The sequence below is a fragment of the Melospiza melodia genome, chromosome 18, assembly GCF_035770615.1.
Source record: "Melospiza melodia melodia isolate bMelMel2 chromosome 18, bMelMel2.pri, whole genome shotgun sequence".
NCBI classification, from domain to species: domain Eukaryota; kingdom Metazoa; phylum Chordata; class Aves; order Passeriformes; family Passerellidae; genus Melospiza; species Melospiza melodia.
Genome location: NC_086211.1, coordinates 2193278 through 2215621, shown reverse-complemented (window position 1 = coordinate 2215621; position 22344 = coordinate 2193278). Strand labels below are relative to the sequence as shown.

The 22344-nt window shown below is 44.6% G+C and overlaps 1 protein-coding gene across 3 annotated transcripts; it reads left to right on the top strand.

The window, feature by feature from the left end:
- Positions 1 to 5954: 5954 nt before the first annotated feature.
- PRPSAP2 (phosphoribosyl pyrophosphate synthetase associated protein 2) lies at positions 5955 to 21085 on the top strand. Of its 3 annotated transcripts, none has more exons than XM_063171628.1 (12): positions 5955 to 6071; positions 8169 to 8231; positions 8704 to 8854; positions 9950 to 10002; positions 10110 to 10176; positions 10769 to 10941; positions 11838 to 11953; positions 15340 to 15395; positions 17659 to 17807; positions 18756 to 18826; positions 19747 to 19893; positions 20395 to 21085. In XM_063171628.1, the coding sequence occupies exons 3-12, from the start codon at positions 8736 to 8738 to the stop codon at positions 20551 to 20553; spliced, it is 1110 nt and encodes a 369-aa protein (XP_063027698.1). In that variant the 5' UTR covers positions 5955 to 6071; positions 8169 to 8231; positions 8704 to 8735; the 3' UTR covers positions 20554 to 21085. The 3 variants fall into 3 exon arrangements, with proteins under 3 accessions (XP_063027698.1, XP_063027696.1, XP_063027697.1); XM_063171626.1 differs by having other exon boundaries at positions 8169 to 8288; XM_063171627.1 differs by lacking the exon at positions 8169 to 8231 and having other exon boundaries at positions 5958 to 6071.
- The last annotated feature ends 1259 nt before the right edge of the window (positions 21086 to 22344 follow it).

Below are 22344 nucleotides of genomic sequence, written 5' to 3'. Positions count from 1 at the left end.
GGCACACAGGCACATTCATGCAAAACCCGCTGAGAACAGGGACTGTAACACGACCATCATACGTCAAACTTGAGTGAGCAGAGAGATTTAACCTTTGTCACAAATTGCTGCCTGTCATGCAGATAAAACCGCAATGTTTGCCATGCAGCATGTAACTCTGGGGCTGTTTACTTGCTCCTGATGGTAAACTACAGCATCGATTGCCATGTCAAGGTTTTGCAGACCCAGGTTTGCTCTCTCTGGTTTTCTTTATCTGTTTGCACATAATTATCTGAGTCCACATAATTCCTTGTGACAAGAGTCTCCGTGAGTGTTGGACCAAGGCCTTGGACTCCTGGCTTGCCTCTCTCCTCAACCCTGGCAGTCTTAAAGGTCAAGATTTGAAATGTTGACCTGGTTTGTGGTAGGAAAGAAAGCAGAAAGTTTTCTGGGTCATTTGGAGATCCAAGGTGGGTACAGAGTCCCATGGGACAACATGATTTAAGTGAAGCAGTGTCTGGGTGATCTATGGAATTACCATGGAAAAGCCATAGGTAACGGAGCAGGATGAGCTTGGGATGGAGATGGATTTGTCATCCTGGCTCTGATCCCTGCCCTTTGTGCAATGGGAAACCATGCTGACAGCAAGGCTGCCAAGGGACTGCTTCCAAGATAAATCTCCCATTGTATCAAGTTCCCTCATGTTCAGACTACCTCATTATCACAGGGATAATTGTCAGTCCCTCATTCCCAACTAGGAGGCAGCTCATTCTCTCTGATATTTCCTTTTGCTATATGCTTATCTAGAAAAGCTTGAATGAAAAAAGAGGGAAACACTTTCCAACAGCAATCAGAGGAGGCTGAACGGCTGCTTTGGCAGCTGTGCCCCCTCTGACGCAGCCCTGCTGTCAAGGCTCTTTCAGATGCCATGGGAGGGGTGGCACAGCCTGAACCCCCCAGTGTTTGCGGTCATTGAGAAAGGCGCTGAACCCGCGGCCTCATTGGTCCTGCAGAGGGGCAGATCCGACAGCCCCGCCCTACGAACGCTGCCTGGGATGGGCAGAGCCCCTGTGGTGTTCGGGGGGCAGGCATTGAGGTGTGTGTGATCCCAGGCTGCGCGTGGGGAGCCTTAGCTGAGAGAACAAGCAAGTTTTTAGTGAGCATTTAAGTCAGGGATCTCACCACCAGCAGCTGTTGCTGCTTTGCTTTGGAGGAGACTATTGCAGGTGATTCTGGAGCCAGGAGAAGCTGCAGAGATGGCAGGGAGGAAACCAGCCAAGGAGGATGTGGCAAGCTGTAACAAAAGAGGAGAAAGTATTTTGTCCCTGGGACCTGGATGAGAACAGGGAGATAAAAAACGGGCTCAGAATAGTTATGAGGAAAAAGGAAGGAGTGGGAGCTGACAGCCTTGAGTCCTATCAGCAGGATAGTGAATGCAAATGAATGGGAGGGACACTGCAGCAGGTGAGGAAATTCTCATTAAGAAGAGCTTAATGAGACAATAAAAGCCTCTGGGAAGCCTCACAGTTCCCACGCCTCTCCTCTGGTGAGACTTTCCTGGTGAGTAAAACTTTTAAGTGTCCCAATCTTGACCCTGGGGGATTGACTTGTTTGATAAGGTCAAAGGTAGTGCACAGAGGTCTGAGAGCAGAACCTTTTCCAGAGCTTGCTGAAGTCAGGCAGGAAATAGTACAGTGAATTAGCGGAGAGGTTCTGGTAGAAAGCTTACGTGTGAAGATGTTGGTAACAGTGTTAGTAAGTGGAGTAGTCTGAAGAGTCCTGAGTAAGGCTCTGCATTTTTTTTTTTTTTTTTTTGGTGTAGCAGCAGGGTGAGTGTCCCACTCCCAGTACGAGCATTAATCTGCTCTTGCTGGTCCTGGTCAGAACCAAACTGGGGAGGACACAGAGTACACTTTGCTGCTTCCCTACACCTCTTCCGGCTCCTTTTTAGTGGATGGGGCAAGGCTGGTACCAAACCCTTCTATGCACCTCAGAGTTGGGCATGCAAAGCATAGGACCTGCTCTCATACACTGAATTCTGCTTTAATCTGCAAAGTTGCCCTGCAGTGACCAAGTGAAGCCCTTGCTGTGCTCACTGAATGCCTGCACAGGGCACAGTGCCTGTGTGCTCTCTGGACAGGAGCTGCAGCTTAGTGAGGCAAATGGCAAACCATGCTGGGACCCGGTCAGTAGGACAAAGGAGCAGAGCACTAATTAGTGTTTGTCATGGACTGTGTAGCTGCTCAAATTCCCTAAAATGACATGATTTCACTGGGCAGTGCAACCAATTTTGCCTAAAGGCCAATCAAAGGGCAAACCACACCCTTAAACACCAGGTGATCGGCGTGAACAGGATCTTACACAGACTTTGCAGGACAGAGCTGCCCACGCACAGCAAAGCAGAGGGAATGTGAGAGCCAAACAAGAGGAAACTACCACTGTGGTGGTGCAGTGTTTGTCCAAACCCTCACCCTGATATCCAGCTCGAGCTGTCTGTCTGTGCAGGACCTGTCACACTCCAGGTATTCCCACAACCTCTCGTCCCCTTGTTGGAGATAACCCCGTGTCTGTGCTGGGGCTGCTGTGGCAGATCTGTTAAACATTACAGACTGATCCAGAACTGGGAGTGCAGTCAGAAACAGGAAAAAACCCCTGAAGGGAGCCTCAGTCCAAGCTTTGTGACTCAGGGGGAACAGGACTGTGACAAATGAGGCTGTGCCTGTTTCCCAGACAGCCAAGCAGTAATATTTGATAAAGCAATGAGTGCTGCCTACTGTCACAGCCCCTGACACAGAGAAGATGTGTTCCCTGCTCCAGGACCTTTATTAAAGCACTTTGCTTGGCAGACACGGGGAATGCTATTTCCACATCACTCCCAAGATATGATAAAATTACACCTCCTTCCATCAATTCCAAAATGCATTTATAGTTGGTTTGAGTTCTGCCTCCCTAGCTGGGTAGTATCCAAGGCAGAATCTTCTGGAAATTGGACACAGTTGTCCCCCAGGCAATAAAGCTAAGGCAGGGGAGCAGGGAGGTGATGGCTTTTGGTCTGTGCTCAGTGTGGAGGTGCCTGTGTGCTGCAGTACCTCCCTGCAGGCTCACAGGGGCTGTGTAGGGTAAAGGATGTTTTTGGGATGCCTTTATTAGTTGGGAGAGACCAAAGCTATCCACAGGGCTCTGTCAGGATGAAATCAGAGTGTTTCTCTGGTGCACCATGTCTGATAGTTCTCACTGCCAGCTGGTTTGATAGGTGAGCTTTAATATCCTTTTTTTTTTTTTTTTTAACAGAAACAACTCCAAACAACCAAACAAAAGCCAGCCTGGTTGAGCAGTGATGGATGGAGCTCAGGAGCTGGGGTGACAGCAGCATTTATCTTCTCTCAGGTGATGGATGCAGGCTGTCAGTCAGCCCAGAGCAGGATGAGCAGTGCCCTTCACCTTGGCTGGACCAGGTGTGGTGTGGGGGAGTTTTTTTTGCGCATCTCTGCTTGCCAGGGTCACATCTGGATCAAGAACAACAAAACTCTGTGAGCCAGTGTGTTCACACCCAGCAAATTTTCAGAATTCCTTGGATGGCTGCTGATTGAATCATTGTAAATGAAACAAAATCCATGTGCTCATCTTGGAGCGTTTGTTGAACTCTTAGTGTTTGAATAGAGTATTGTCAAATTAACAAATCCCTCTCCCTTGGGAGCTGAGATTTAAATTGGTGTTCCTCTGATCAGGAAGACAGAGGTGGGAAAGAAATTGATTTTTTTTTCTCCAAGAAAACAAAGGCAGTAGCCTTGTACAAAAGGGATCAGAAGACAGGATCACTGAGTTCCTGGCCCTGTGGTTTGCTTAAGCAATGTCAGGAATTTGGGGCAGCACAAATCAAACAGCCAGCAAATTCTGAGTACCCTGGGGTACTGAAAAATGCTTCTGGGGAAGGCTGCTAATTGCATTATGGTTCAGTGCTTCACCATGTGTTGTTTCTGGTTGTTCTGCATTAAACTGCTGTGCCACACCAGCCTGTAGCGGGATCCTGCCAGGGAGAATGATGCTGAGAGAAATCTCTGCTGCTCTGTGAAGAGGCCAACAAAAAGCTCACCCCCCTTCCTTTTTGTCCTGAAAACCCTGAAACAAAAAAAAGAACCTGCTTGGGTCAGTGATCCTGAATCGACTGTGTGGAAGCACCAGCCTGGAAGCAGAAAAACATGGACTGGGAATGGTGGGGGTGGCGAGGGATGGGACTATTCCCTTACACCTTGGTGTAATTTGGGTTGTAGGAAAGGCAGAGGATCACTGCAGCATCTGAGAGGCTTGATGGCCTCTCTGCTCACACATTTCTAACAGATGTCCTGGCTTTGTGAGCCTGCCAGTGAAGTGCTTAACATCTGTTCCACAGCTCCACGTTAAATTGCTTCTCCTTTCCCAGCTCCGACTCTGCTGAAAAAAACAATCAAAAAAGGGAACTACCAAGTCTTGGAATGCATGAAGCAAGAAACAAATGTGAAATCTGGGAAAAACACTGGCCTGTGAATATTTAAAGTGAAAAACACAGCTTGTAATGGCAGAAGCACAGTTTCAAACTAGGAATTTAATGTTGTCCCTTTGCAGTCATGTTCAGTGAGCTTGCCTGTGGCTTTTCCTTCTCTTTTATATTAAGGCCAGTGTGGGCAGAAATATCTGCTGAGATGATCAGCCTTGCTCCAATGCACCCTGCAGTCCAGGAATAAGCAAATTTAATTGCTTTTTGTGAGAAAAGCTGCAGTGGAAAGTACCTTTGTAGCTTTATGCTAAATGCTAGAATTCTGATCCACAAATGCTGCTCAACTTGGGCGTACTGAGAAGTGTAATTTAAAACAGGTTCTAACTGTGCAGTCTGGGGAAAAAACATGGTGTTTGGGTTTTGTATTTAAAGGAGGGATGTGTGTCTGTGTGGGATGACTACAACTTCCTCAAAGCAGTTTTGTCATGGGTGTCTTGGGATAAAGCTTTTTTTCTTTTTAAGCAGGGTGACTGAAATAAGAGCCTCATTTCAGATGTCAAAAGAATCTTTGTGCAGTTCAACTGATGCATGTGGCAAGGAGAGTCCTGAGAGGAGTCTGGATAAATCATGTGCACTTTTGACAAGGAACTGAGAGGCCACTGATAGTTTCTGTTCTTAATTTCCTTTGCAGAAATGCCTCTTTTTCCATAAACACTGCTCATGGCAAAGGCCAGATGGTAGCTCGGTGTCCGGCGGGGATGGAGCCACCCTTCCACCCCTCTCTGGTGGGGATGCAGATGTGGGAGCTCCAAAATTATGGCACCCTGTGGATATCATTGCATTATTCCACGTGGATTTTGCACCAGGGGGCAATTTTAGGCGGGGGGCAGCTGAATTGTGGTGTTGGGGTCCCCCCATCCTCCCACCAGCGAATTCAGATCTGTACTTCCCTTTTTGTTGCAAAGGTCAAAAATGGCTGTTGATGGGTCTAGTAAATTATTTTTATAAGGGATGGCTGAGCTGGGTTTGTTTACTCTGGAGGATGCTCAGGGCCCTTATAATTGTCTTCAACTCCCTGAAATGATGCTGTAGTCAGGAGGGGGCTGGTCTTGGAAGCTGACACGTGGGAGATTCAGATTAGATATCAGAAAAATTCTTTTTATTGTCCGTGTGGCCAGGCATTGGCATAGGTACCCAGGAAGGTGGTGGAGTCACCACACCTGGAGGTGTTGAAAGAGCCACCCGCATCTGGCGGTGGGTGATGTGGTTTCGTGGTACTGCTGCGTTGACGGCCGGACTGGATGATCCTTAAGATCTTTTCCAACACTGACGATTCCAAAAGCCTAAAACTCTGAGATTCTGTAACCCGTCCCGGTGCCGGGAGCACGGGGGCTGAGGGGGAAGATGGCGCCCGCTCCCCTCAGCGCGGCGGGGGAAGGGGGGGGGGGGCGTCGCCTCGGGCCCGCCCCGCCCGCCCGCGCTCCCTCCCTCACGCCCCGCCGCCATCTTGCCCGCGGAGCACCGGAGGGGCTGAGCTCCGCCGCCGCCTCTGCCTCTCCCCCTCCTTCCCCTCCGGCCGGGCCGCCTTCTCCCGGGGCCGGGGGGCCGGAGCCGGCAGGTAAGGCATTCAGCGAGGGGCGCTCCCGCCCGCTCAGCCCAGTTCAGCCGGCTGTGTGAGGGCAGGACATCCCCCTTCCCCACACGGGGTTCCGACGCCTGAGGAATGGGCTATGTCGCCTTTCCCTCAGGGGATGGAGCCCCTCTCCTGGGCTGCCCCTTTCTGGGGTTGCTCGGGCTGCCCGCAGGTGCCACAGGTGAGGGGCAGCGGCTGGGGCTGTGGCGTGCCCGGGCCGCTCTGGGGGCGGAGGGATGGGATCCATGAGGGACACGGGGCCTGTGTGACCCACCTGGAGCATCCGAAGCACCGCAGGGAGGGGTGGCTGGAAGGGTCTCAGCCCACGGGGATCGGTGAGTGTGGAGGGACGGGAAAATTCCCCGTGGGGACATTGGGGAGAGGGTGCCGATTCCCTCCATCCCATGGGCTCCATTCTTTATCCCATCCAGTTATTCCTGCCTCTGTTGCTTTCTGTGTGGACATGCTCAGTTGATGGAGGCATAAAGCCGTGTGCCCAGTGATTGTTGTGCTCATCATGATGTGTCTGTGTAATCGTGTGCAGCCCAAAAGGAAAGGCAGGTGTTTGTGCTGCAGCCTGTTCTGTGCTCGTGTTCAACCTTGGAAGGTTGGCCCACCTCACACCCGAGGATTATTGTCCCATGTACCCCTGTGGAGTCATGCCTTTGCACATCTAATAAAGTTTTGTGAGCTTGCTTTCATCCCAACACCTGTTTGAAGGTTGATATATCCATATTACCCTTTAAATGCAACTTCCTTGCCCACACACACCATAGCCCACTTGTAGCTGCTGAAGTACATCCACAAGAAAGTCCTTGACCTATAATAAAATGAAAAGCAATGTTCATTATTGCTTGTGAATACATCAGTATATTGTGGTGTAAAGTGCACCCTCAGCAATAGTGGGGAACCAACAACTCACCTTTTCAGATCTTTTGCTCAGCTCGTGGTTTCCCTAATCTATGGAACAAAGAAGAAACAGACCTGCATAAAAATACACCTGAACACTCTGTGAATGCTTTTGGTAACACAGAAAGTTGCCTCCACTCTGTTCCCACCCAGGCCCACAAGCAGAGTGCTCTCAGGTGCTGTTAGACCTAAAAGCATTTCAGGTTCTTTGCTCTGGTGGAGCTGAGATGGATCTTGAACACCATCATGAATATTTGATGGGTGATGGCCATTAGTTGACAGCTGGGAGTTGCAGAGAGTGAATGAGCAGCAGAGCAGAGAAACACTAGCTAAGAAATGGGGTGGGGTTTTTTTAGGTATTTAATTTGAGAGGGATACAGGTGTTGCTTTGGGAGCCCCTCTGGTTTTAGTGCCGTGGAACATTCAGACGTGCTGGGGCTGAAGCTGGCGGTCTGTGCACGGTTCTGATGACAGACAGCTTTTCATTCATGGCAGCTGAGCACAGCTCAGCCTTGGCACCAGCAGATTTGTTGTTAGGAAGTTCCTGACTTGACTTTGGCTCTTCACAAGAGTGAATCGGGTTCCTGTGACAGAGTTAAACTGAGCCAGACTGTGTGGTTGTAAAGGAGGTGTGAAGGAGTTTCATTACAGACCCCGCCAGCTGTTCCTGTGAACTCTCCATCTCTTTATTTTTGTTGTTGTTTTGGAGTACTTCATAGTTGATACATCACCAGCTTTTTCTAACAAATTAGGCGTGACTATTAGATAATTCTGTTTCTCAGCAGGGAGATGTTTACCAGGAAAGAAGTTACAGATTTAGCTGTAACTTCAATTTAAACTTTGGTTTAAATTATGCCACTCATATTTCATATTTCCAGTCTCCTAAATAATGCTGAAATGGATGGTGAAGGATTGGATTATTTATGCAGCAGGATTTTAAGTTGAATGCTGCCTCCATCTATCCAGTGCTGCTGGTCAATGGGATCTTTTTTTTTCCATTTTATTTGACTAAAATTTTATAGTAGAAGTAACCATGAAAATGTGATTTACAAAGAATAATAAAAACATGGAATCCCATCAAGTCCTTGGTGAGATTAGTGGTTTGTGCCTTTATTTGAAACAAAACCCAAATTATACTGATTTCCTCCTGATATTTTTCTCCTGTTTTCACAGGAGAAATATTGCTTTCAAAGAATGACAACAGCTGCTTCAGCAAGTGGATTTGCTGTGCAAGAGGTCATTATTTACAGCTGCCAGCTTTATTGAATTCTTCCTTACATTTCATCCTTATTTGTAAGTTTATAACTGCAAAAGTACTGGGAAGAGATTCAGCTTTGGCAATAGACTCTTCTAGCCTGGGCCCAGGAGCTCTTTTTAGCTCAATTCTACCCCTGCCTGTCTTTGTGATTTTGGAAAAGTCAATAAACATTGCTCAGTTCTGGAAAATGAGCTGGACAAGGTGATGGAAAAAAAGTATCAGTGTTACTGGATGATAGCCTGAGGAAAACAGTTAAAAAGGAAAAAAAACTTGGTGCTAGAAGGTGTTCTTGGGGGATCTTTGGAGAGCTTTTAAAATGGGAATAACAGATTTTAATGATGCTGGAATATCCAGGGTTCTGGGAGATTACCCTTTCTAAACAGAGCAAATGTCTGCCTTGTTTTGTTTTGTTTTTTAACATGGATTTAAATGACTTTTGATCTCTTGCAGTCTTTTAGAAGCGGCAAAACAACTTAGGGTTGATGTTTTGTGTGCCATCAACTGAAATTGGGGCCATCATGAATATCACCAAGGGTGGGCTGGTGCTGTTCTCAGCTAATTCCAATTCCTCGTGCATGGAACTGTCCAAGAGGATTGCTGAGTAAGTAAAGGCTGCAGGGAATCTTCCCCTCTTGGGGTTATTCTGACGGGATTTGTTTTACTGGACACTTTTCTTTCCCTATTTAACTAAGGTTATATTGGAAAACTGCCATGATTTGCAAGAATATGGAGTTTGCTCTATAGGAGAGGAAATTTCAACAGCTCAATAACAGAGAGAGTAATTTGTGTTTGAATTGTTCCGTGGCAGGCTGTGACTGGCTGCAGCATTTCATAGGAAACTTGTGGGATAATTCATGTTTGCATAGTGGTAAATCATCATGGCAGAAGTTTTCTCTCCTTGTACTGGGGTGTTTTTAGGCAGGACAGCTCCATCCCTCCTGCTCTCTCTATATTTTGGATAGGAACATTTCTTTAGCTTAAATCCATGCATATCTCTAGCAGAACTTTTAGGACTTAAATAAATTTTTAATGTGATAATTAGGATGCATAACATTACTGGGAATATTAGACAAGATGGATTTCTTCCAGAGGCTTATTTACCCAAAGTTGGGTGTGCTAGGAGGAGAAATGGGAGTGCAAAGGAACTCAGGTTATGTGTAGAAAGAATTTGGGCCTGAGTGCAGAGCATACCCTGATCTCTTTGTAGTGATAGGGTGTAGCTAGTGCTGACAAGGAATAAATACAGCAGATATTATTCTTCCATTATCCATAAAATAGTTCTTGCCACTCTTTCCTCTTCATTCTGCATTGACTTTTTTCTATAGATAAGAGTGATTTAAAAGCAGTATTTTTGTGCACATGTATATTGCCACACATGTGTGTATATATATATAGGACAAGAAATATATTAAAAATTACAAAATGTTACATTTTTACAGCACCATTTTTATCCTGCTGCTTGTTCTGAGCTTGGAAAATAAGTTTAGCATAGTCTGCAGTGCAGCTTTGGGGAATTGTAGGTGCTTTTTAGAGAAATGTTCACTGTAATTACAGAGTTTATGGTTTGGGATTTTCTTTCCTTGGTTTTCTCCCACAGAATGCAGCCTTTTCAGTAACTCTTGCATTATGTGGGATTTACATTTGATTTGCCCTTCCTCTCCCCTTACTGACTTCTGCCTTATTTCTGTTCCTGCAGGCGCCTGGGAGTTGAGATGGGGAAGGTTCAGGTTTATCAAGAGGCAAACAGAGGTGAGCATTTAATGAGCAAAACTGGAATTTCAATGTCCTACACCCTTTCTTAGACTCTAAAAAGAGTTTTGCTCTTGCAAATATTTCCCTATTTCTCTTCTTGGCAGAAACACGAGTGCAGATTCAGGAGTCTGTGAGAGGAAAGGATGTGTTTATCATCCAGACAGTTTCAAAGTGAGTAACTGCTTAAAGACCCTGTGCTGGCATTTGATCTGGGCTGTCCATAGCAATGCTTCTCTTTTCATTTTTAATCACCTTTTGTGTTTGTGATGCAGTGTAATAAGCTTATATTAACTAGATAGAGGTTTGTGGGGAGTTTTGGGAATAGGTTTTGTTGGGTTTTTATGTGTACACAAAGGCAGCTTTGGCATAAGGTAGCTTCTACAAATTTAATTTGTAGTGACTATAGCAATAAAGCCTTCTCCTTGGTCTCTGCATTCCTTTCATAAATATTCTTTTGCTTATGTCAATCTCTTTTAAATTCTTCTCTTCTCAGCTCCCTGTCTCTAGCACCATCACAAAGTTAAGATGTAGGAGGAATGTTTCCTGGGCAATGTGTCCTGTGATTCAGAAATTCTTTAATTTTATGTGAAAAGAACTTTACAAATGCTAAGACTTCTTTTTTTTCATGGCAGCAGAAGTGCAGATCTTAGCTGATGACCAGTTCTCTAAAAATATGCCCTCTCCATCTCTGCTGGGTGTGAATACTGTGGTGACTTCAGGATTTTTGTGCAGCAGCTCCAGGAGCAGATGTTTCTCGTTGCAGGGATGTGAATACCACGATCATGGAGCTCCTGATCATGGTGTATGCATGTAAAACCTCCTGTGCCAAAAGCATTATTGGAGTGGTTCCTTACTTCCCCTACAGCAAACAGTGCAAGATGAGGAAAAGGGGCTCCATTGTCTCCAAGCTGCTGGCCTCGATGATGTGCAAAGCTGGTAAGAATGTGGCTGTCCTTAAATCAGAGCAAGGGGGTTCCTGCTGTCAGCTTCCAGCTTTAGGGAGATCTGTACACAAGTTTGGACTCTGTTTAAAAATAACTGCCAAGCTTTTCATGTGTTTAAACCTACATAGAAAGGAGAATGTAATTAGAAATGTTCCCAAATTGTGAGTTCATAAAAACCCCAAATGTGATAGAACCATTTTACATCAAATTGTCCTGAGCTGGCAGAATGAGTCTGCTGTGCTGAGCTGCTTTGGGCTGTGCTGTCACCTCTCCCAATGCCATCCTTTGCCTTTCCTGCAGTCTGGAACAGTTGTGCCTTGTCATTTCTGTCTTGTTTTTTACTTGTTGGATGAATGCACTTTGTCCTTTACATCTGAGACCATGTGGGAGAATGAGATTATTCATTTTCACAGCCTTCAACACATTTTCTGCTTCTTTCCTTTTACTCCCATCCCTGGGAAGAAGCAGGCAGTTCTAACAAACTGTGGGATCTGGGCTGGTATTTTGGAAGAAGAGGTTTTTGATTAGGAGCTTGGCCCATTTTTCAGGATTTAGAATTAATGAGCATGCTGTGTGACATAGGACAAATCAAGGCTTCCATTTTGTCCAGTGGAGAAGGATCTTGCCTGCCTCAGTGTGGCACTGCAGAGCCAGTTATGTGCAGGGTTCTGAGCTTCTTTTAAAAAAGTCACTCTGGAAGCCTCAAAACACATTAACACCAGTAAGAGGGACTAAAATTAATTTATTATGTATTTTCACTCAGTGTTCTCATGCAGCTTAGAGATTTTTCTGGACAAACTGCAGTGAAACTTAAAAAAATAAAGTGTCTGTTCTCTCTTACTTTTTCTTAATGTGCTTCTCTGTTTGTTTCACTATTTTATTTTAAAGGGCTAACTCATCTTATTACCATGGATCTACATCAGAAGGAAATTCAGGGTTTCTTCAATATTCCAGTTGATAACTTGAGAGCATCTCCATTTTTACTCCAGTACATCCAAGAAGAGGTGAGGAAGGCCTGTTATTACAGTTGGTTTTTTAATTCCTTTTGTCATGTCACTCAGGGCATGTGAAACAAATCCCTCTGAAAATATTAACTCTTCAAACTGAATTTTAAGGGGAGAATGGTCACTTGGGGCAGGGAGTGATGTTGGGAATTGTTGGTTCTTCTCTTCCCCACATTTAACTTTTGCTTTCTTGAAGAGCTGATGTTTTCTTACCCATGCAGCAGTGCTGTTTTTTCTCTTAGATATATTCCCCTAACACTGAAAAAAATAGCATTTTCTTGCTCTCAATGTCCTCTTCCTTTCCTATTTCCAGTTTCCTTGACATTTATAGGAAGGGCTGCTTGTGTGGGCATAAATTTAAATCACAAAATAAGAAACATTTGGAAGTTGTAAACTATGAGAGAGCCTATTGATGGTGCTCTCAAAGTCAGGCTGGTGGGTGGAAGTCTCACTCACTGTTAGTTCAGACTGCATGTCTTGACTTGAGGAGCTTAACTTGGGATGTTCTGTGCCTCCATCTTATTTTTATAAGGGTTTTGAGAAGTGCTGCTGGTAGATTGGCCTGTACAAAATGTGCAAATGATAATTGTAGGTATAAGATGCACGTTAAGCCTCTGACTAATGGTAATTTGGAATAAAGCAAATGCTTTCTTCCTGGTGAGGGAAAGGGTTTAGCTCACTCTTGCTTTTGAATCCAAGCTATTTCTTTTTATAAAGCTGGGAATGGCTCAATTTCAAAAACAAAACACACCCCACCCCCTTAAAGAAACCCAAACCAACATGATTTTGTTATGACAGTATTAAAATCTATTTGAGTTCCTCATTATAATTTCATTTGGTAATAGAGTCAAAGAGGATGGCAGAACAAAACTCCAGGCTTTGCCACAGTCATTCATCTGGTGTTCCAGGAAAGAAGTATTGCACAATGTAAGCACTTCCTAACTTAAAAAAAAAAAAAAGAACAAAAGTGGAAAACCAAACACACAGACACAAGTCAAGTTTTGCCTTTATGTGTTGCTTGAAAGTGTGGTTTATGGTCAATAACAAGATCATGGTCCTGATTTGGTCTTGAAGCACCTTTTGATTCCTGAGCTTTCAGTGGTTTACACAGAATTGTTGCAGCTTTGAGTCTGACACTGCTGTGCAATCTAACAAATGACCCTTTGTAGAGAAGTTTTAAAAGATACTTTCAGTTCTTCATCCCTTTGCTCATCCATGAGGGGATTTTCTAAAACCAGAGTGAACTGAGTGGATCTGATCACACAGGGTCTGTACTGGCAAGTACCTTCACCAGCCAGATCTTTTATCTGTGCTTAAAACTTTGAACCATTGCTGCTCAGGGGGAATTTAGTATTCATCTCCAGTTCCTGGTGGCTACAACTTGCTGGATATCCTGCACTGGGAATACCAGAGCTTCCAAAGCTGTGGGAATCATGATGGAATGTACTGAGGAGCATGAGATGGAGTCCAGCTTGATAAGGATGAAAGTCAGTTAAAAAACATCTCACTGAAAGTTAGGAGAATGAGGGCTTGTAGTTGTTTCCTGTTGGAAATTTATGCCTAGATGTGAAGAGAATCCCTTGCTGTTGTGGCATGAAGGCAGTGCAATCAGTGAAATTCCTGTGATACAAAATAGTTGGGTGTTTAGTTTGGTGTGCTTGGCACATGTTGGATGCTCTGTGGCTTCTCTTTGCTTTTAGCAGGTGTTAATCCCAGAGTGACACAGGCCTTTATTACATGGACATGTTGACACCTCAGAGTCTTTGGGATGACATTTCTGACTTCATTTTTGAAGAGCTGAGAACAAATTTGTTCATTTGGCAGAGGAAAAATGAGGCAATGGTGTCTGAAGTAGATCAAAGCCTTTATTATGTCGAGTGACAGGCCCTGCCTTGTCCATACCTTCCATCGTGTTAATCTTTGCAGCCTCTTGTATAACTCAGTGTTTGCCAAGGACAGAACATGCTGAATTCCCACTTTATAGGTGGAGTTACCAACATTGTGGATTATTAATGTTGCCTGACATCCTCAGAAAATTCCTTATTTTCTGTTGGTTGAACCCTTGCCCAAATTCAGAACTTATTTTTTCTTTCCCATGCCTACTTCAGGTGGAGATTTTGGAAATAATCAGCCAGTGCAGTTTGTATATTGTGGATCAGATTGTGGAGGAACTTACTTTGCCTGTGTTGGCAGAAACCCCGAGTATTTCAGTGCTCTGGAATGGGTATTTGATATCTGACAAGGTGGTGAGCTGCATGACAGGGTGTCATCCCCACAAATCTGTGAATTCCACCCCTAACAGATCAATTTGCAGGTATTTAGTGAAGAGTTTTCCATCCCTTCCACTGGGATTCTGAGGACTGGACCTGCTCTGTAGGACTTGCTTGGCTCAGGACTGTGGTTTTTTGCTAGAAGGACACATAGGTTCTTAAAGCTGCTCTCCATAGAGATGGATCATCCCAGGGCAGCAGAGTGAAGGAAGAGGCTGAGTTTGCAAGGAGTGGGGTAAAGTGGGATACCAGAGGGACTGCAGTTGTAGTTGATGTTGGAAAGAACTGCAAGTGTGGATGGTGGAATGCTTGGGAAGTTACAAACCAGATGAATCTGATGTGGAGTCACTGTTTGCAGGGAAAATGGAGATGAGGAAAAGAAACTTCTGAGAGATGGGGATTAAAATGCTGGTTAAATGGGGATCAGGAGTCTGGAGTGAAAAACCAGCATGAGCTGGGGCAGGGGCAGCAAACTCAGGAGCAGCCTGTGCTTGTGAGGCCTGACTGGAGCAGCTGTCAGACACCAGAGGGAAACCCAGACTTGCTGGTTTGTGCTGTCAGCATTTCAGCAGCATCCCCTGGTGCTAACCAGGCTGGCAGTTTGTAGCACTTTGAGACTGAGCCTCCAGGATCAGTGCAGTGACTGTGGAAGTTTTATCCCTTCTGATGGTCCAGAGAAAGAGTCAGTGTGATGTGATGTGATGGAGAGGTGTGACTTTTCTTGGGGTACTCTATAAAACAATAGGAAGTTGTAAAATGCTGGTTTTTAGTGATGAAAGACAATTTAGGTTGAACAGGAAACTTTAATTTTGATGGTTTCCTGTTTTAACACTTGTGGGTGTAACCCTGATGTCCTAAAGCAGTTATTTTTCTGTTATCTGTACTGTAAAATGGGGTTTATAAAAGGTACTGTTTGAAGTTAATATCTGAATTTTGTAAATACATGTTTTTACTGAGCTGTCAACCCTGATCATGCACCATGGATTCTTGAGGTTGCTTTCTTAGGTAAAATGTTCAATGCTTAAAATTCTGGCAAAATAAAGTTCTCTGATTCTTACTGAGGTTAAATTTGTCTAAAGATATGAAGTGGACATTGCTATCTGTTATTCACTACAGATACCAGACTACAGGAATGCTGTAATTGTGGCCAAATCTCCTGCATCTGCCAAGAGGTGGGTAAGATCTGCTCTCTTTCTCAGAGCAGCAAATCTCTGTTGGGTTTTGTTCTTAGGGTCAAGTCAAGGACAAATACTCAATAATTAAAAGATGCAGCCTTCAAACTCCTCCCAATTCTCCTCTGTCAGCTGTGTAGATTTTACATCATTGCTGTAATCATAATAAATGTAAGGAGAGTAGAAACAAAGCCATACAAAAGGATGTGATAAATCAATGCAGTGCTTATGATTAAGAAGGTTTTTAATTATGTTATATTTGTGTGCATTTACATTATAAATCTGTAAATGAGGAGAAGTGGCTGGAAGTGTAATGCCATTAATCCAGATGAGTTTCTCAATGTGGACATAACAAAGAACATGGCTGATAGATCCTGAACACAGAAGGTCAGTCTGGGTTTGCTGTTTGAGATGATTGTGATTGTGAAGTCTCTGGTGGTTGAGTGACTGTTCTTAATCCATGAAGCTTTATAGTTGACTGTTCCTAACCTCTGGAATTACAGAGCTGTCAGCAGGTCCTGTAAGAGCTGGATGATGGTTTAAGAGAGGCTGTGGTGACAAACAAGACATTGTTGAAAAGATATTTGGATATCCATGCCAATGAATTCTGATACTCTGTGTTTTCCTTATTTTCTGTAACAAACCACCTTTTGTCATCTTTTTCTCCAGCAGTACTTTTTATGATTTCTTTTGTTTTGGCCAGGTAATTTTACCTTTGTTTCTTTTCCATTTCTTTTCCACGGTGTCAGTGTTGCCTCTTGGGTGGAGGCAAGGGTTTGTTGCAGCATTTTAATGCTTGATTATCCACTAATTGTCAATGCCAGCAAATAGATGAGTTGCACATATGCAGTGATTTGTGGAGGAGAGGATCCCTGAAGTGTATTGTTTAGCTTCTTCACATGCTCCTATGAGTATTTAAGGACAGTATGTGAAGAGTTACATTGTCTTGGGAGAGGGATAATTGGATGTTTCAGCCTAATCCAGGCTGAAAACAATCTGGGAAAATACTTCTGATGAATCCCTGCTTGTGAAAAAGAACTCTTGTGTGTTGAAGTTCAGAATGTCTCTGTGGTTTCTGAGCTCACTGGGAAATTAATAAATCATTTGGCTGTCACTTTGAACTTGATTCAGTTTAATACTGCATTTTAAGGTAATTAATACAGTTTTATTGATATGATTATTCCTGCTAAGTCATAACTCTTATTGTTTGTAATAATAATTACCTATAATTAACTACTTGCAAAAATATTGCAACTGTATGATAACCACAGGGTGGAAGATTCTTAATTTTTAATTAACTGAGTATCACGATGGGCAAATTACTGTCTGGACTTTGTATTGTTTGGGTAGTGAAGTAAGGCTTAAGGACAGAGGAGGTGATTCAGGCACTGAGGTGCTGATGTTAGAGCAGAGTGAATCACTCTGGATGTGCTGGGCTTGCTTGGACCAGAGGAGACTTGGATGGGTGCTTAGGCAGGATCCCAAACCCTTGGGTGTGCAGGGTGAGGTGGGGTGGATGTGCTCATTGGTATTTGCTGCTTCCAATATCTGGCATGCAAATTCCTATTTTCCTGACTCTCTGCTTTTCCCACTCCCCCAACTGACCTTACACTTCTTTCCAGAAATTTCTAATCTTAGTTGAAGAAATACTGCAGTGTGAAGGAACTTCATGTCAGCTAATTAAAAAACCCAAGCTGTTCAACTCCCAAGTGTGGTTTGTCAGGCAGTGTGATCATCTGGATCCCCCTTTCACAGGGTATCTCAGGTTATGTGTCAGCAGGGCAGGGATGTTGTCTTTATTTACTACTAAATAAATAGGTGAACACTTGTTTTCTCTTTTTATAAGAGTATTTTTTTCCTATTAAATGCAGACAATCCAGACATCAAGGCTGATCTTGGCTACTGTTAAATGTGTCCTGCTGAAGCATGGGATCCCTGAAGGCTGGGAAGTGTTATTTTGGCTCTTGGGCAAGCAGAAGGGAGCAGTCAGCATTTTGTGACTTGCAGCATTTATCCTGTTGCTTTAGGCCCATATGGGCACTTTGAAGGTTACTCTGACTTTAACAAACTCGATAAAAAAACATCCTGAGGGGCAGCCGATTTCTCTATGAATTCTCTTAAAATTTTAGGATAGCTTGACTTCCCTCTGAAACATGAGCAATAAAATGGAAAGTTTAGGGTTGTAGACAGGTGAGTTGTTTGAAATGTGACCTTTCCCTGGTGTTTTAACCCTTTCCCTGGTGTTTTAACCCTTTCCCTGCAGGGCCCAGTCCTTTGCCGAGCGCCTGCGGTTGGGGATCGCGGTGATCCACGGGGAAGCCCAGGATGCCGAGTCTGACATGGTGGACGGGCGGCACTCCCCTCCCACAGCCAAGTACGTGGCTGCCATCCACCCCAGCCTGGAGATCCCCAGTAAGTAAGTGTGGGGGGAAGGTGTTACCTGCTGCTTTTGTGGGTTTAGGGATTGGGTTTGGCAGGAATGGATTGGCTAAAAGGAGTGGTTCTTCACAGAGGGAAAAAATAACCTCGTCTTTCTTAGTGGGGAGAAGATGATTCCTGTCACCACATTTCTCCTCACAGAGAAAAGCAAGGCACAGTTCTTCCCAAGAATATTTCTGGGTTTCATATTCTCTAAACCTCAGAGAAAGGAAAAGTAATTCTTATCATTTGCTGTGCCTGTGTTTGTGCAAAAGTAGAATGCAATATAGAAATTGTTTACCAAAGTAAGGGTGTTTTATTTCCTTAAACCTATCAGAGCCAAGAGAGTGTGTGTGTGTCAGGACTATTGGCTGACAGTCACAAGTTCTGTGCAGTTGTGTGCAAAGTTAAGTGCTTAGCAGATTCAGTTCAGATACAATGTAATATAATATAAAATAAAATAGTATAATAAAATAATGAATTAGCCTTCTAATAAAATAAAATCAAATACATAATTTCTCTCCCCCTTGTTGGGGCTTCCCTACAAATACTATAGATTCCTTCTTGCTTGAGTGTGGATGTGACCTACAGCTGCACCACCAGAACTGCAGGGCATAAACCTACTGTGGGTGTTAGTGGGTGACTGAACTGGTTATGTCTGCAAGCACCTCTGTTTCTGTGCTGAAATTAAGAATTAATTGAATTGGTAAATAATTCAGATATAAATGAATATAGTTAATATATTAATTAAGCTTTTAAAATATTTATGTATTAGAAACCTGCTGTTTTTTATTCAGTAATGATGAAATAGTTGAAATAGTTACTGCTTCATGTCTCTAATAATGGTGACCCATCAGACATTTCCATAGTTCAAATAAATTATATAAACTTCCTCTTTTCTTTCTCCTTTCTCCCCCTCTGAAAACATCTGCCATTAATCAGTGCTGATTCCCAAGGAAAAGCCACCCATCACAGTTGTTGGAGATGTAGGAGGAAGAATAGCTATCATTGTGGTAAGTGAGGTGCCATCAGTTCTCATCAATTACATCAAACATGTCAAAGCTGCAGAAATCAAGCAGCTGTTCTGTGTCAGCCACTGAACTTTGGCTGCTGGTGGACTTTGATAGGATGGGGCAGCACTGAGCACCCTCACAAAGCTGCCTGGGAGCTCTGAAGGATCCACTCTGGGAGCAGCACTGGGACCTTGTTTCCATGAGCAGAGCAGGGGGAATCCTGTTCAGAGCTTACCTGGAGGGGTTCAGGTGCTGCATGCACCCCACAGGAGGAGGGGAGAACCCCCTGTTCTACTGCTGGGTTTGGAGATGCCACTGAAGCTGAGGTGATGGACATGGAGTGGCTGGAACAGGTCTGGAGGAAACCACCAAGATAATCAGAGGGATAGAGCAGCTCTGTATGAGGAGAGGCTGAGAGAATGGGATTGTTCAGCCTGGAAAAGAGAAGGATCTGGGGTGACCTAATTGTGGCTGTCCAGTACCTGAGGAAGGCCTGCAAGAACGATGGAGAGAGATTATTTATAAGGGCCTGCAGTGACAGGACAAGGGGCAATGGCTTCAGACTTAGAGGAGTGTAGGGTTAGATTGGATATAAGGGAGAAATTTTCCCCTATGAGGGCAGCTGTGGCTGCCCCATCCCTGGAAGCATTCAAGGCCAGGCTGTGTGTCACTCTGAGCAATCAGCTGTAAAGGGAGGTTCCCTGCCCGTGGCAGGGGTTGGAATGAGATATCTTTAAGGTCCCTTCCAACCCAGGCCATTTTGTGATTCCTTGATACACTTTTCTCTGGAGCAGATTGTAACCTCTGGGTTTGTCAAGGAAAAGAACAATTTTCTGATAGTTTGGGGTTTGTTACACTTGTTAAAGCTGTGTTGGTCTGTCTGATGTGGTGAACCCTCAGTGACTCTGGGATTTTGGCAGGATGACATCATAGATGACGTTGACACCTTCCTGGCTGCAGCTGAGACCCTCAAGGAGAGAGGGGCCTACAAGATCTTTGTCATGGCCACCCATGGCCTGCTGTCCTCTGATGCTCCCCGGCTGATCGAGGAGTCTGCCATCGATGAGGTGACTGTGGGGTGTGAGCTCTGAGCAGGGATTTGGGGCTTTTCAAAGCCATTTTCTCCTGAATTGATTATTTGCATATACTGGCATTAAGGATTAAATGGGAGGTTCCTGCTTCAGGCTTTCTCACTATGGAGTTGTGTGCTGGAATATTGGCATGCACGTCTTTAAAGTCTAGCAGTGGGAAATGTGGGAAGGGGTGAGAGGCTGGATTGTCAGAGTCAGCACACCTTCTCTTCAATGGGTGGGATATTTCTGTACCTCCTCTGGATCTGTGTGGCAGAATGAAGGGAAGGAGGGGCAGTGCCATTAGTATCCATGGATACATGGAACATATGGCAACACATGGCCCTTCCTGACACTGTGACCCTGACAGTAATGTAAAATGTTGTTTTGTCAGCCAGGGTGGTTTTGTGGGATCTGTAAAACTCCCTTTCACCCTTCCAGTATAAAAGGTGGAAAACAAAAGAGCTACATCGTTGTGACCATTTCTTCTTCCTGTAGGTGGTTGTTACAAACACGATTCCACATGAAATACAAAAACTCCAGTGCCCTAAAATCAAGACTGTGGATATCAGCATGATCCTGTCAGAAGCCATTCGCAGGATCCACAACGGGGAGTCCATGTCCTACCTTTTCAGGAATATAGGAGTGGATGATTAAAGCTCATTCCTCTAAATAAACACCCGGGCCAAACTGGAAGCGAACAGAGAACGAGCTGTGAAGCGTTGTGCTTACCTTAATATTTCCATTGAGCCACTTCTTGTTTTCTCTTGGTTTAAGTATCAAGGTAGAACAGTTTTTGAGACAATTTTTTTTTCCTTTGCAGGGTTTTTTTTTAAATTGGGGGTGGGGGGTTGGTGGGAATAAACGTTTTACAGAAAAACTGTTCTAGTTGCTTTTAGGTTAGTTGCACTATACACGATGGAAAAATCCCACAAAACACTTGAGGCAAGAATTTGGCTTCTAAATTAAGCATTCCTTTTCCAAAGCTGCTTGCTACAAGTGCTTTAAATGATGATAAAATGAAGTGACTGTATAATATTTGCATTTTAAAAGCCAAAAAGGTCGTACTGTTGTATGCAGTCCAGTGATTTTGTAGGAGTGCTTTTATAGAAAAGCATATGGAATATGCACCTGTATTTATTTTCTGCGACAAAGAATAAAAACTTGTTTTGTGTGAGCTTTCTAAAAATGCTCATGTGCTGCCCCTTTGTCTTCTAAACTGTCCTTAAATATGGTCAGGGAGCAACAGGGACTTGCTCAGACCATGGCACAGATTCCCAGAGAAGCTGTGGCTGCCCCTGGATCTCTGGAAGTGTCCAAGGCCAGTTTGGATGGGGCTTGGAGCCACCTGGGATAGTGGAAGATGTCCCTGCCATGGCAAAGTTTGGAATGAGGTGATCCTTCCCGCCCCAAACCATTCTGTGCCTCTTGGACTTGGGAATATTGTGGGGGATGTAGGTTCCAGCTGGTAAAATCCAAACCAGCTCATCACATGTAAACTGGGGGGTTTTTTTTGAGGTTTCCTGCCTGCCCTGACTGCGTGGATGAGCTAAAATCTACGCCACAGAGCAGAGTTGAACTTGTCCGGGTTTGTTTTCCCAGCCCTCCTTGGGCAGGTGTGGGTGGAATGGCCGGCTGGCTGCCAGGCTGCAGCTCCCAGCCCCAGAGACTCCCAGTTCCTCACCTGTTACAGAGAAAACAGTGGTGGAACTGATGAGCACTTCGAGGCTGTTTGGTTTCATCTTTCCATCATGTCCTACAAATGAGTGTAAAGCTTTTGGCGTGTTCACAAGTGAAAATTAACCTTTGTTGACACCGTTTCTATGTTGGAGACAAACTTCCAAGGACTTTGGAGGCTTCATTGACTTGAAAGGATAAAACCAGGTGCTTTCCTTAATGCTAATGGAAACAGCAGGCTGATTTATTGACACGTGTGGGTACTTTGGATGTGTTAATGCAGGTCAAATTCCAGCTGAGCACTGAGGGGGAAGGTCGGTTCCTCTCAGGGCTGTGCGGAGCTGCTGCGGCTCCTTCAAAGAGAGCAGGAATGCTGACCTGGCTCAGTGATGGGCACGTTAACTGCACCCTGTTTATTTTATTAGTGAGACCTTGTAGAAGTCTTGGGAGCAATTCAGACAAGCGTCCAGTGCTGCAAACTGATGGCTAAGTACCCCAAAACACGGGATTCTGAGGTGCTTTCCTGTGCCTGTCTCATGCTGTCTCCTCTCCTCAGAGGAATTGCTGTCTTCCGTTCTCCACAGCTCCCTGACAGGAGGATGCAGGTGAGGGCTGGTCTTTTCTCCCAGTTAACAAGAGCAAACAATCCCAAGTTGCACCAGGAGAGGTTAGGTTGGATATTAGGAAAAATCTCATGGGAAGGGTTGTCAAGCATTGGCACAGACTGCCCAGAGCAGTGGTGGAATCACCAGGGATTTAACAGCAGTGTAG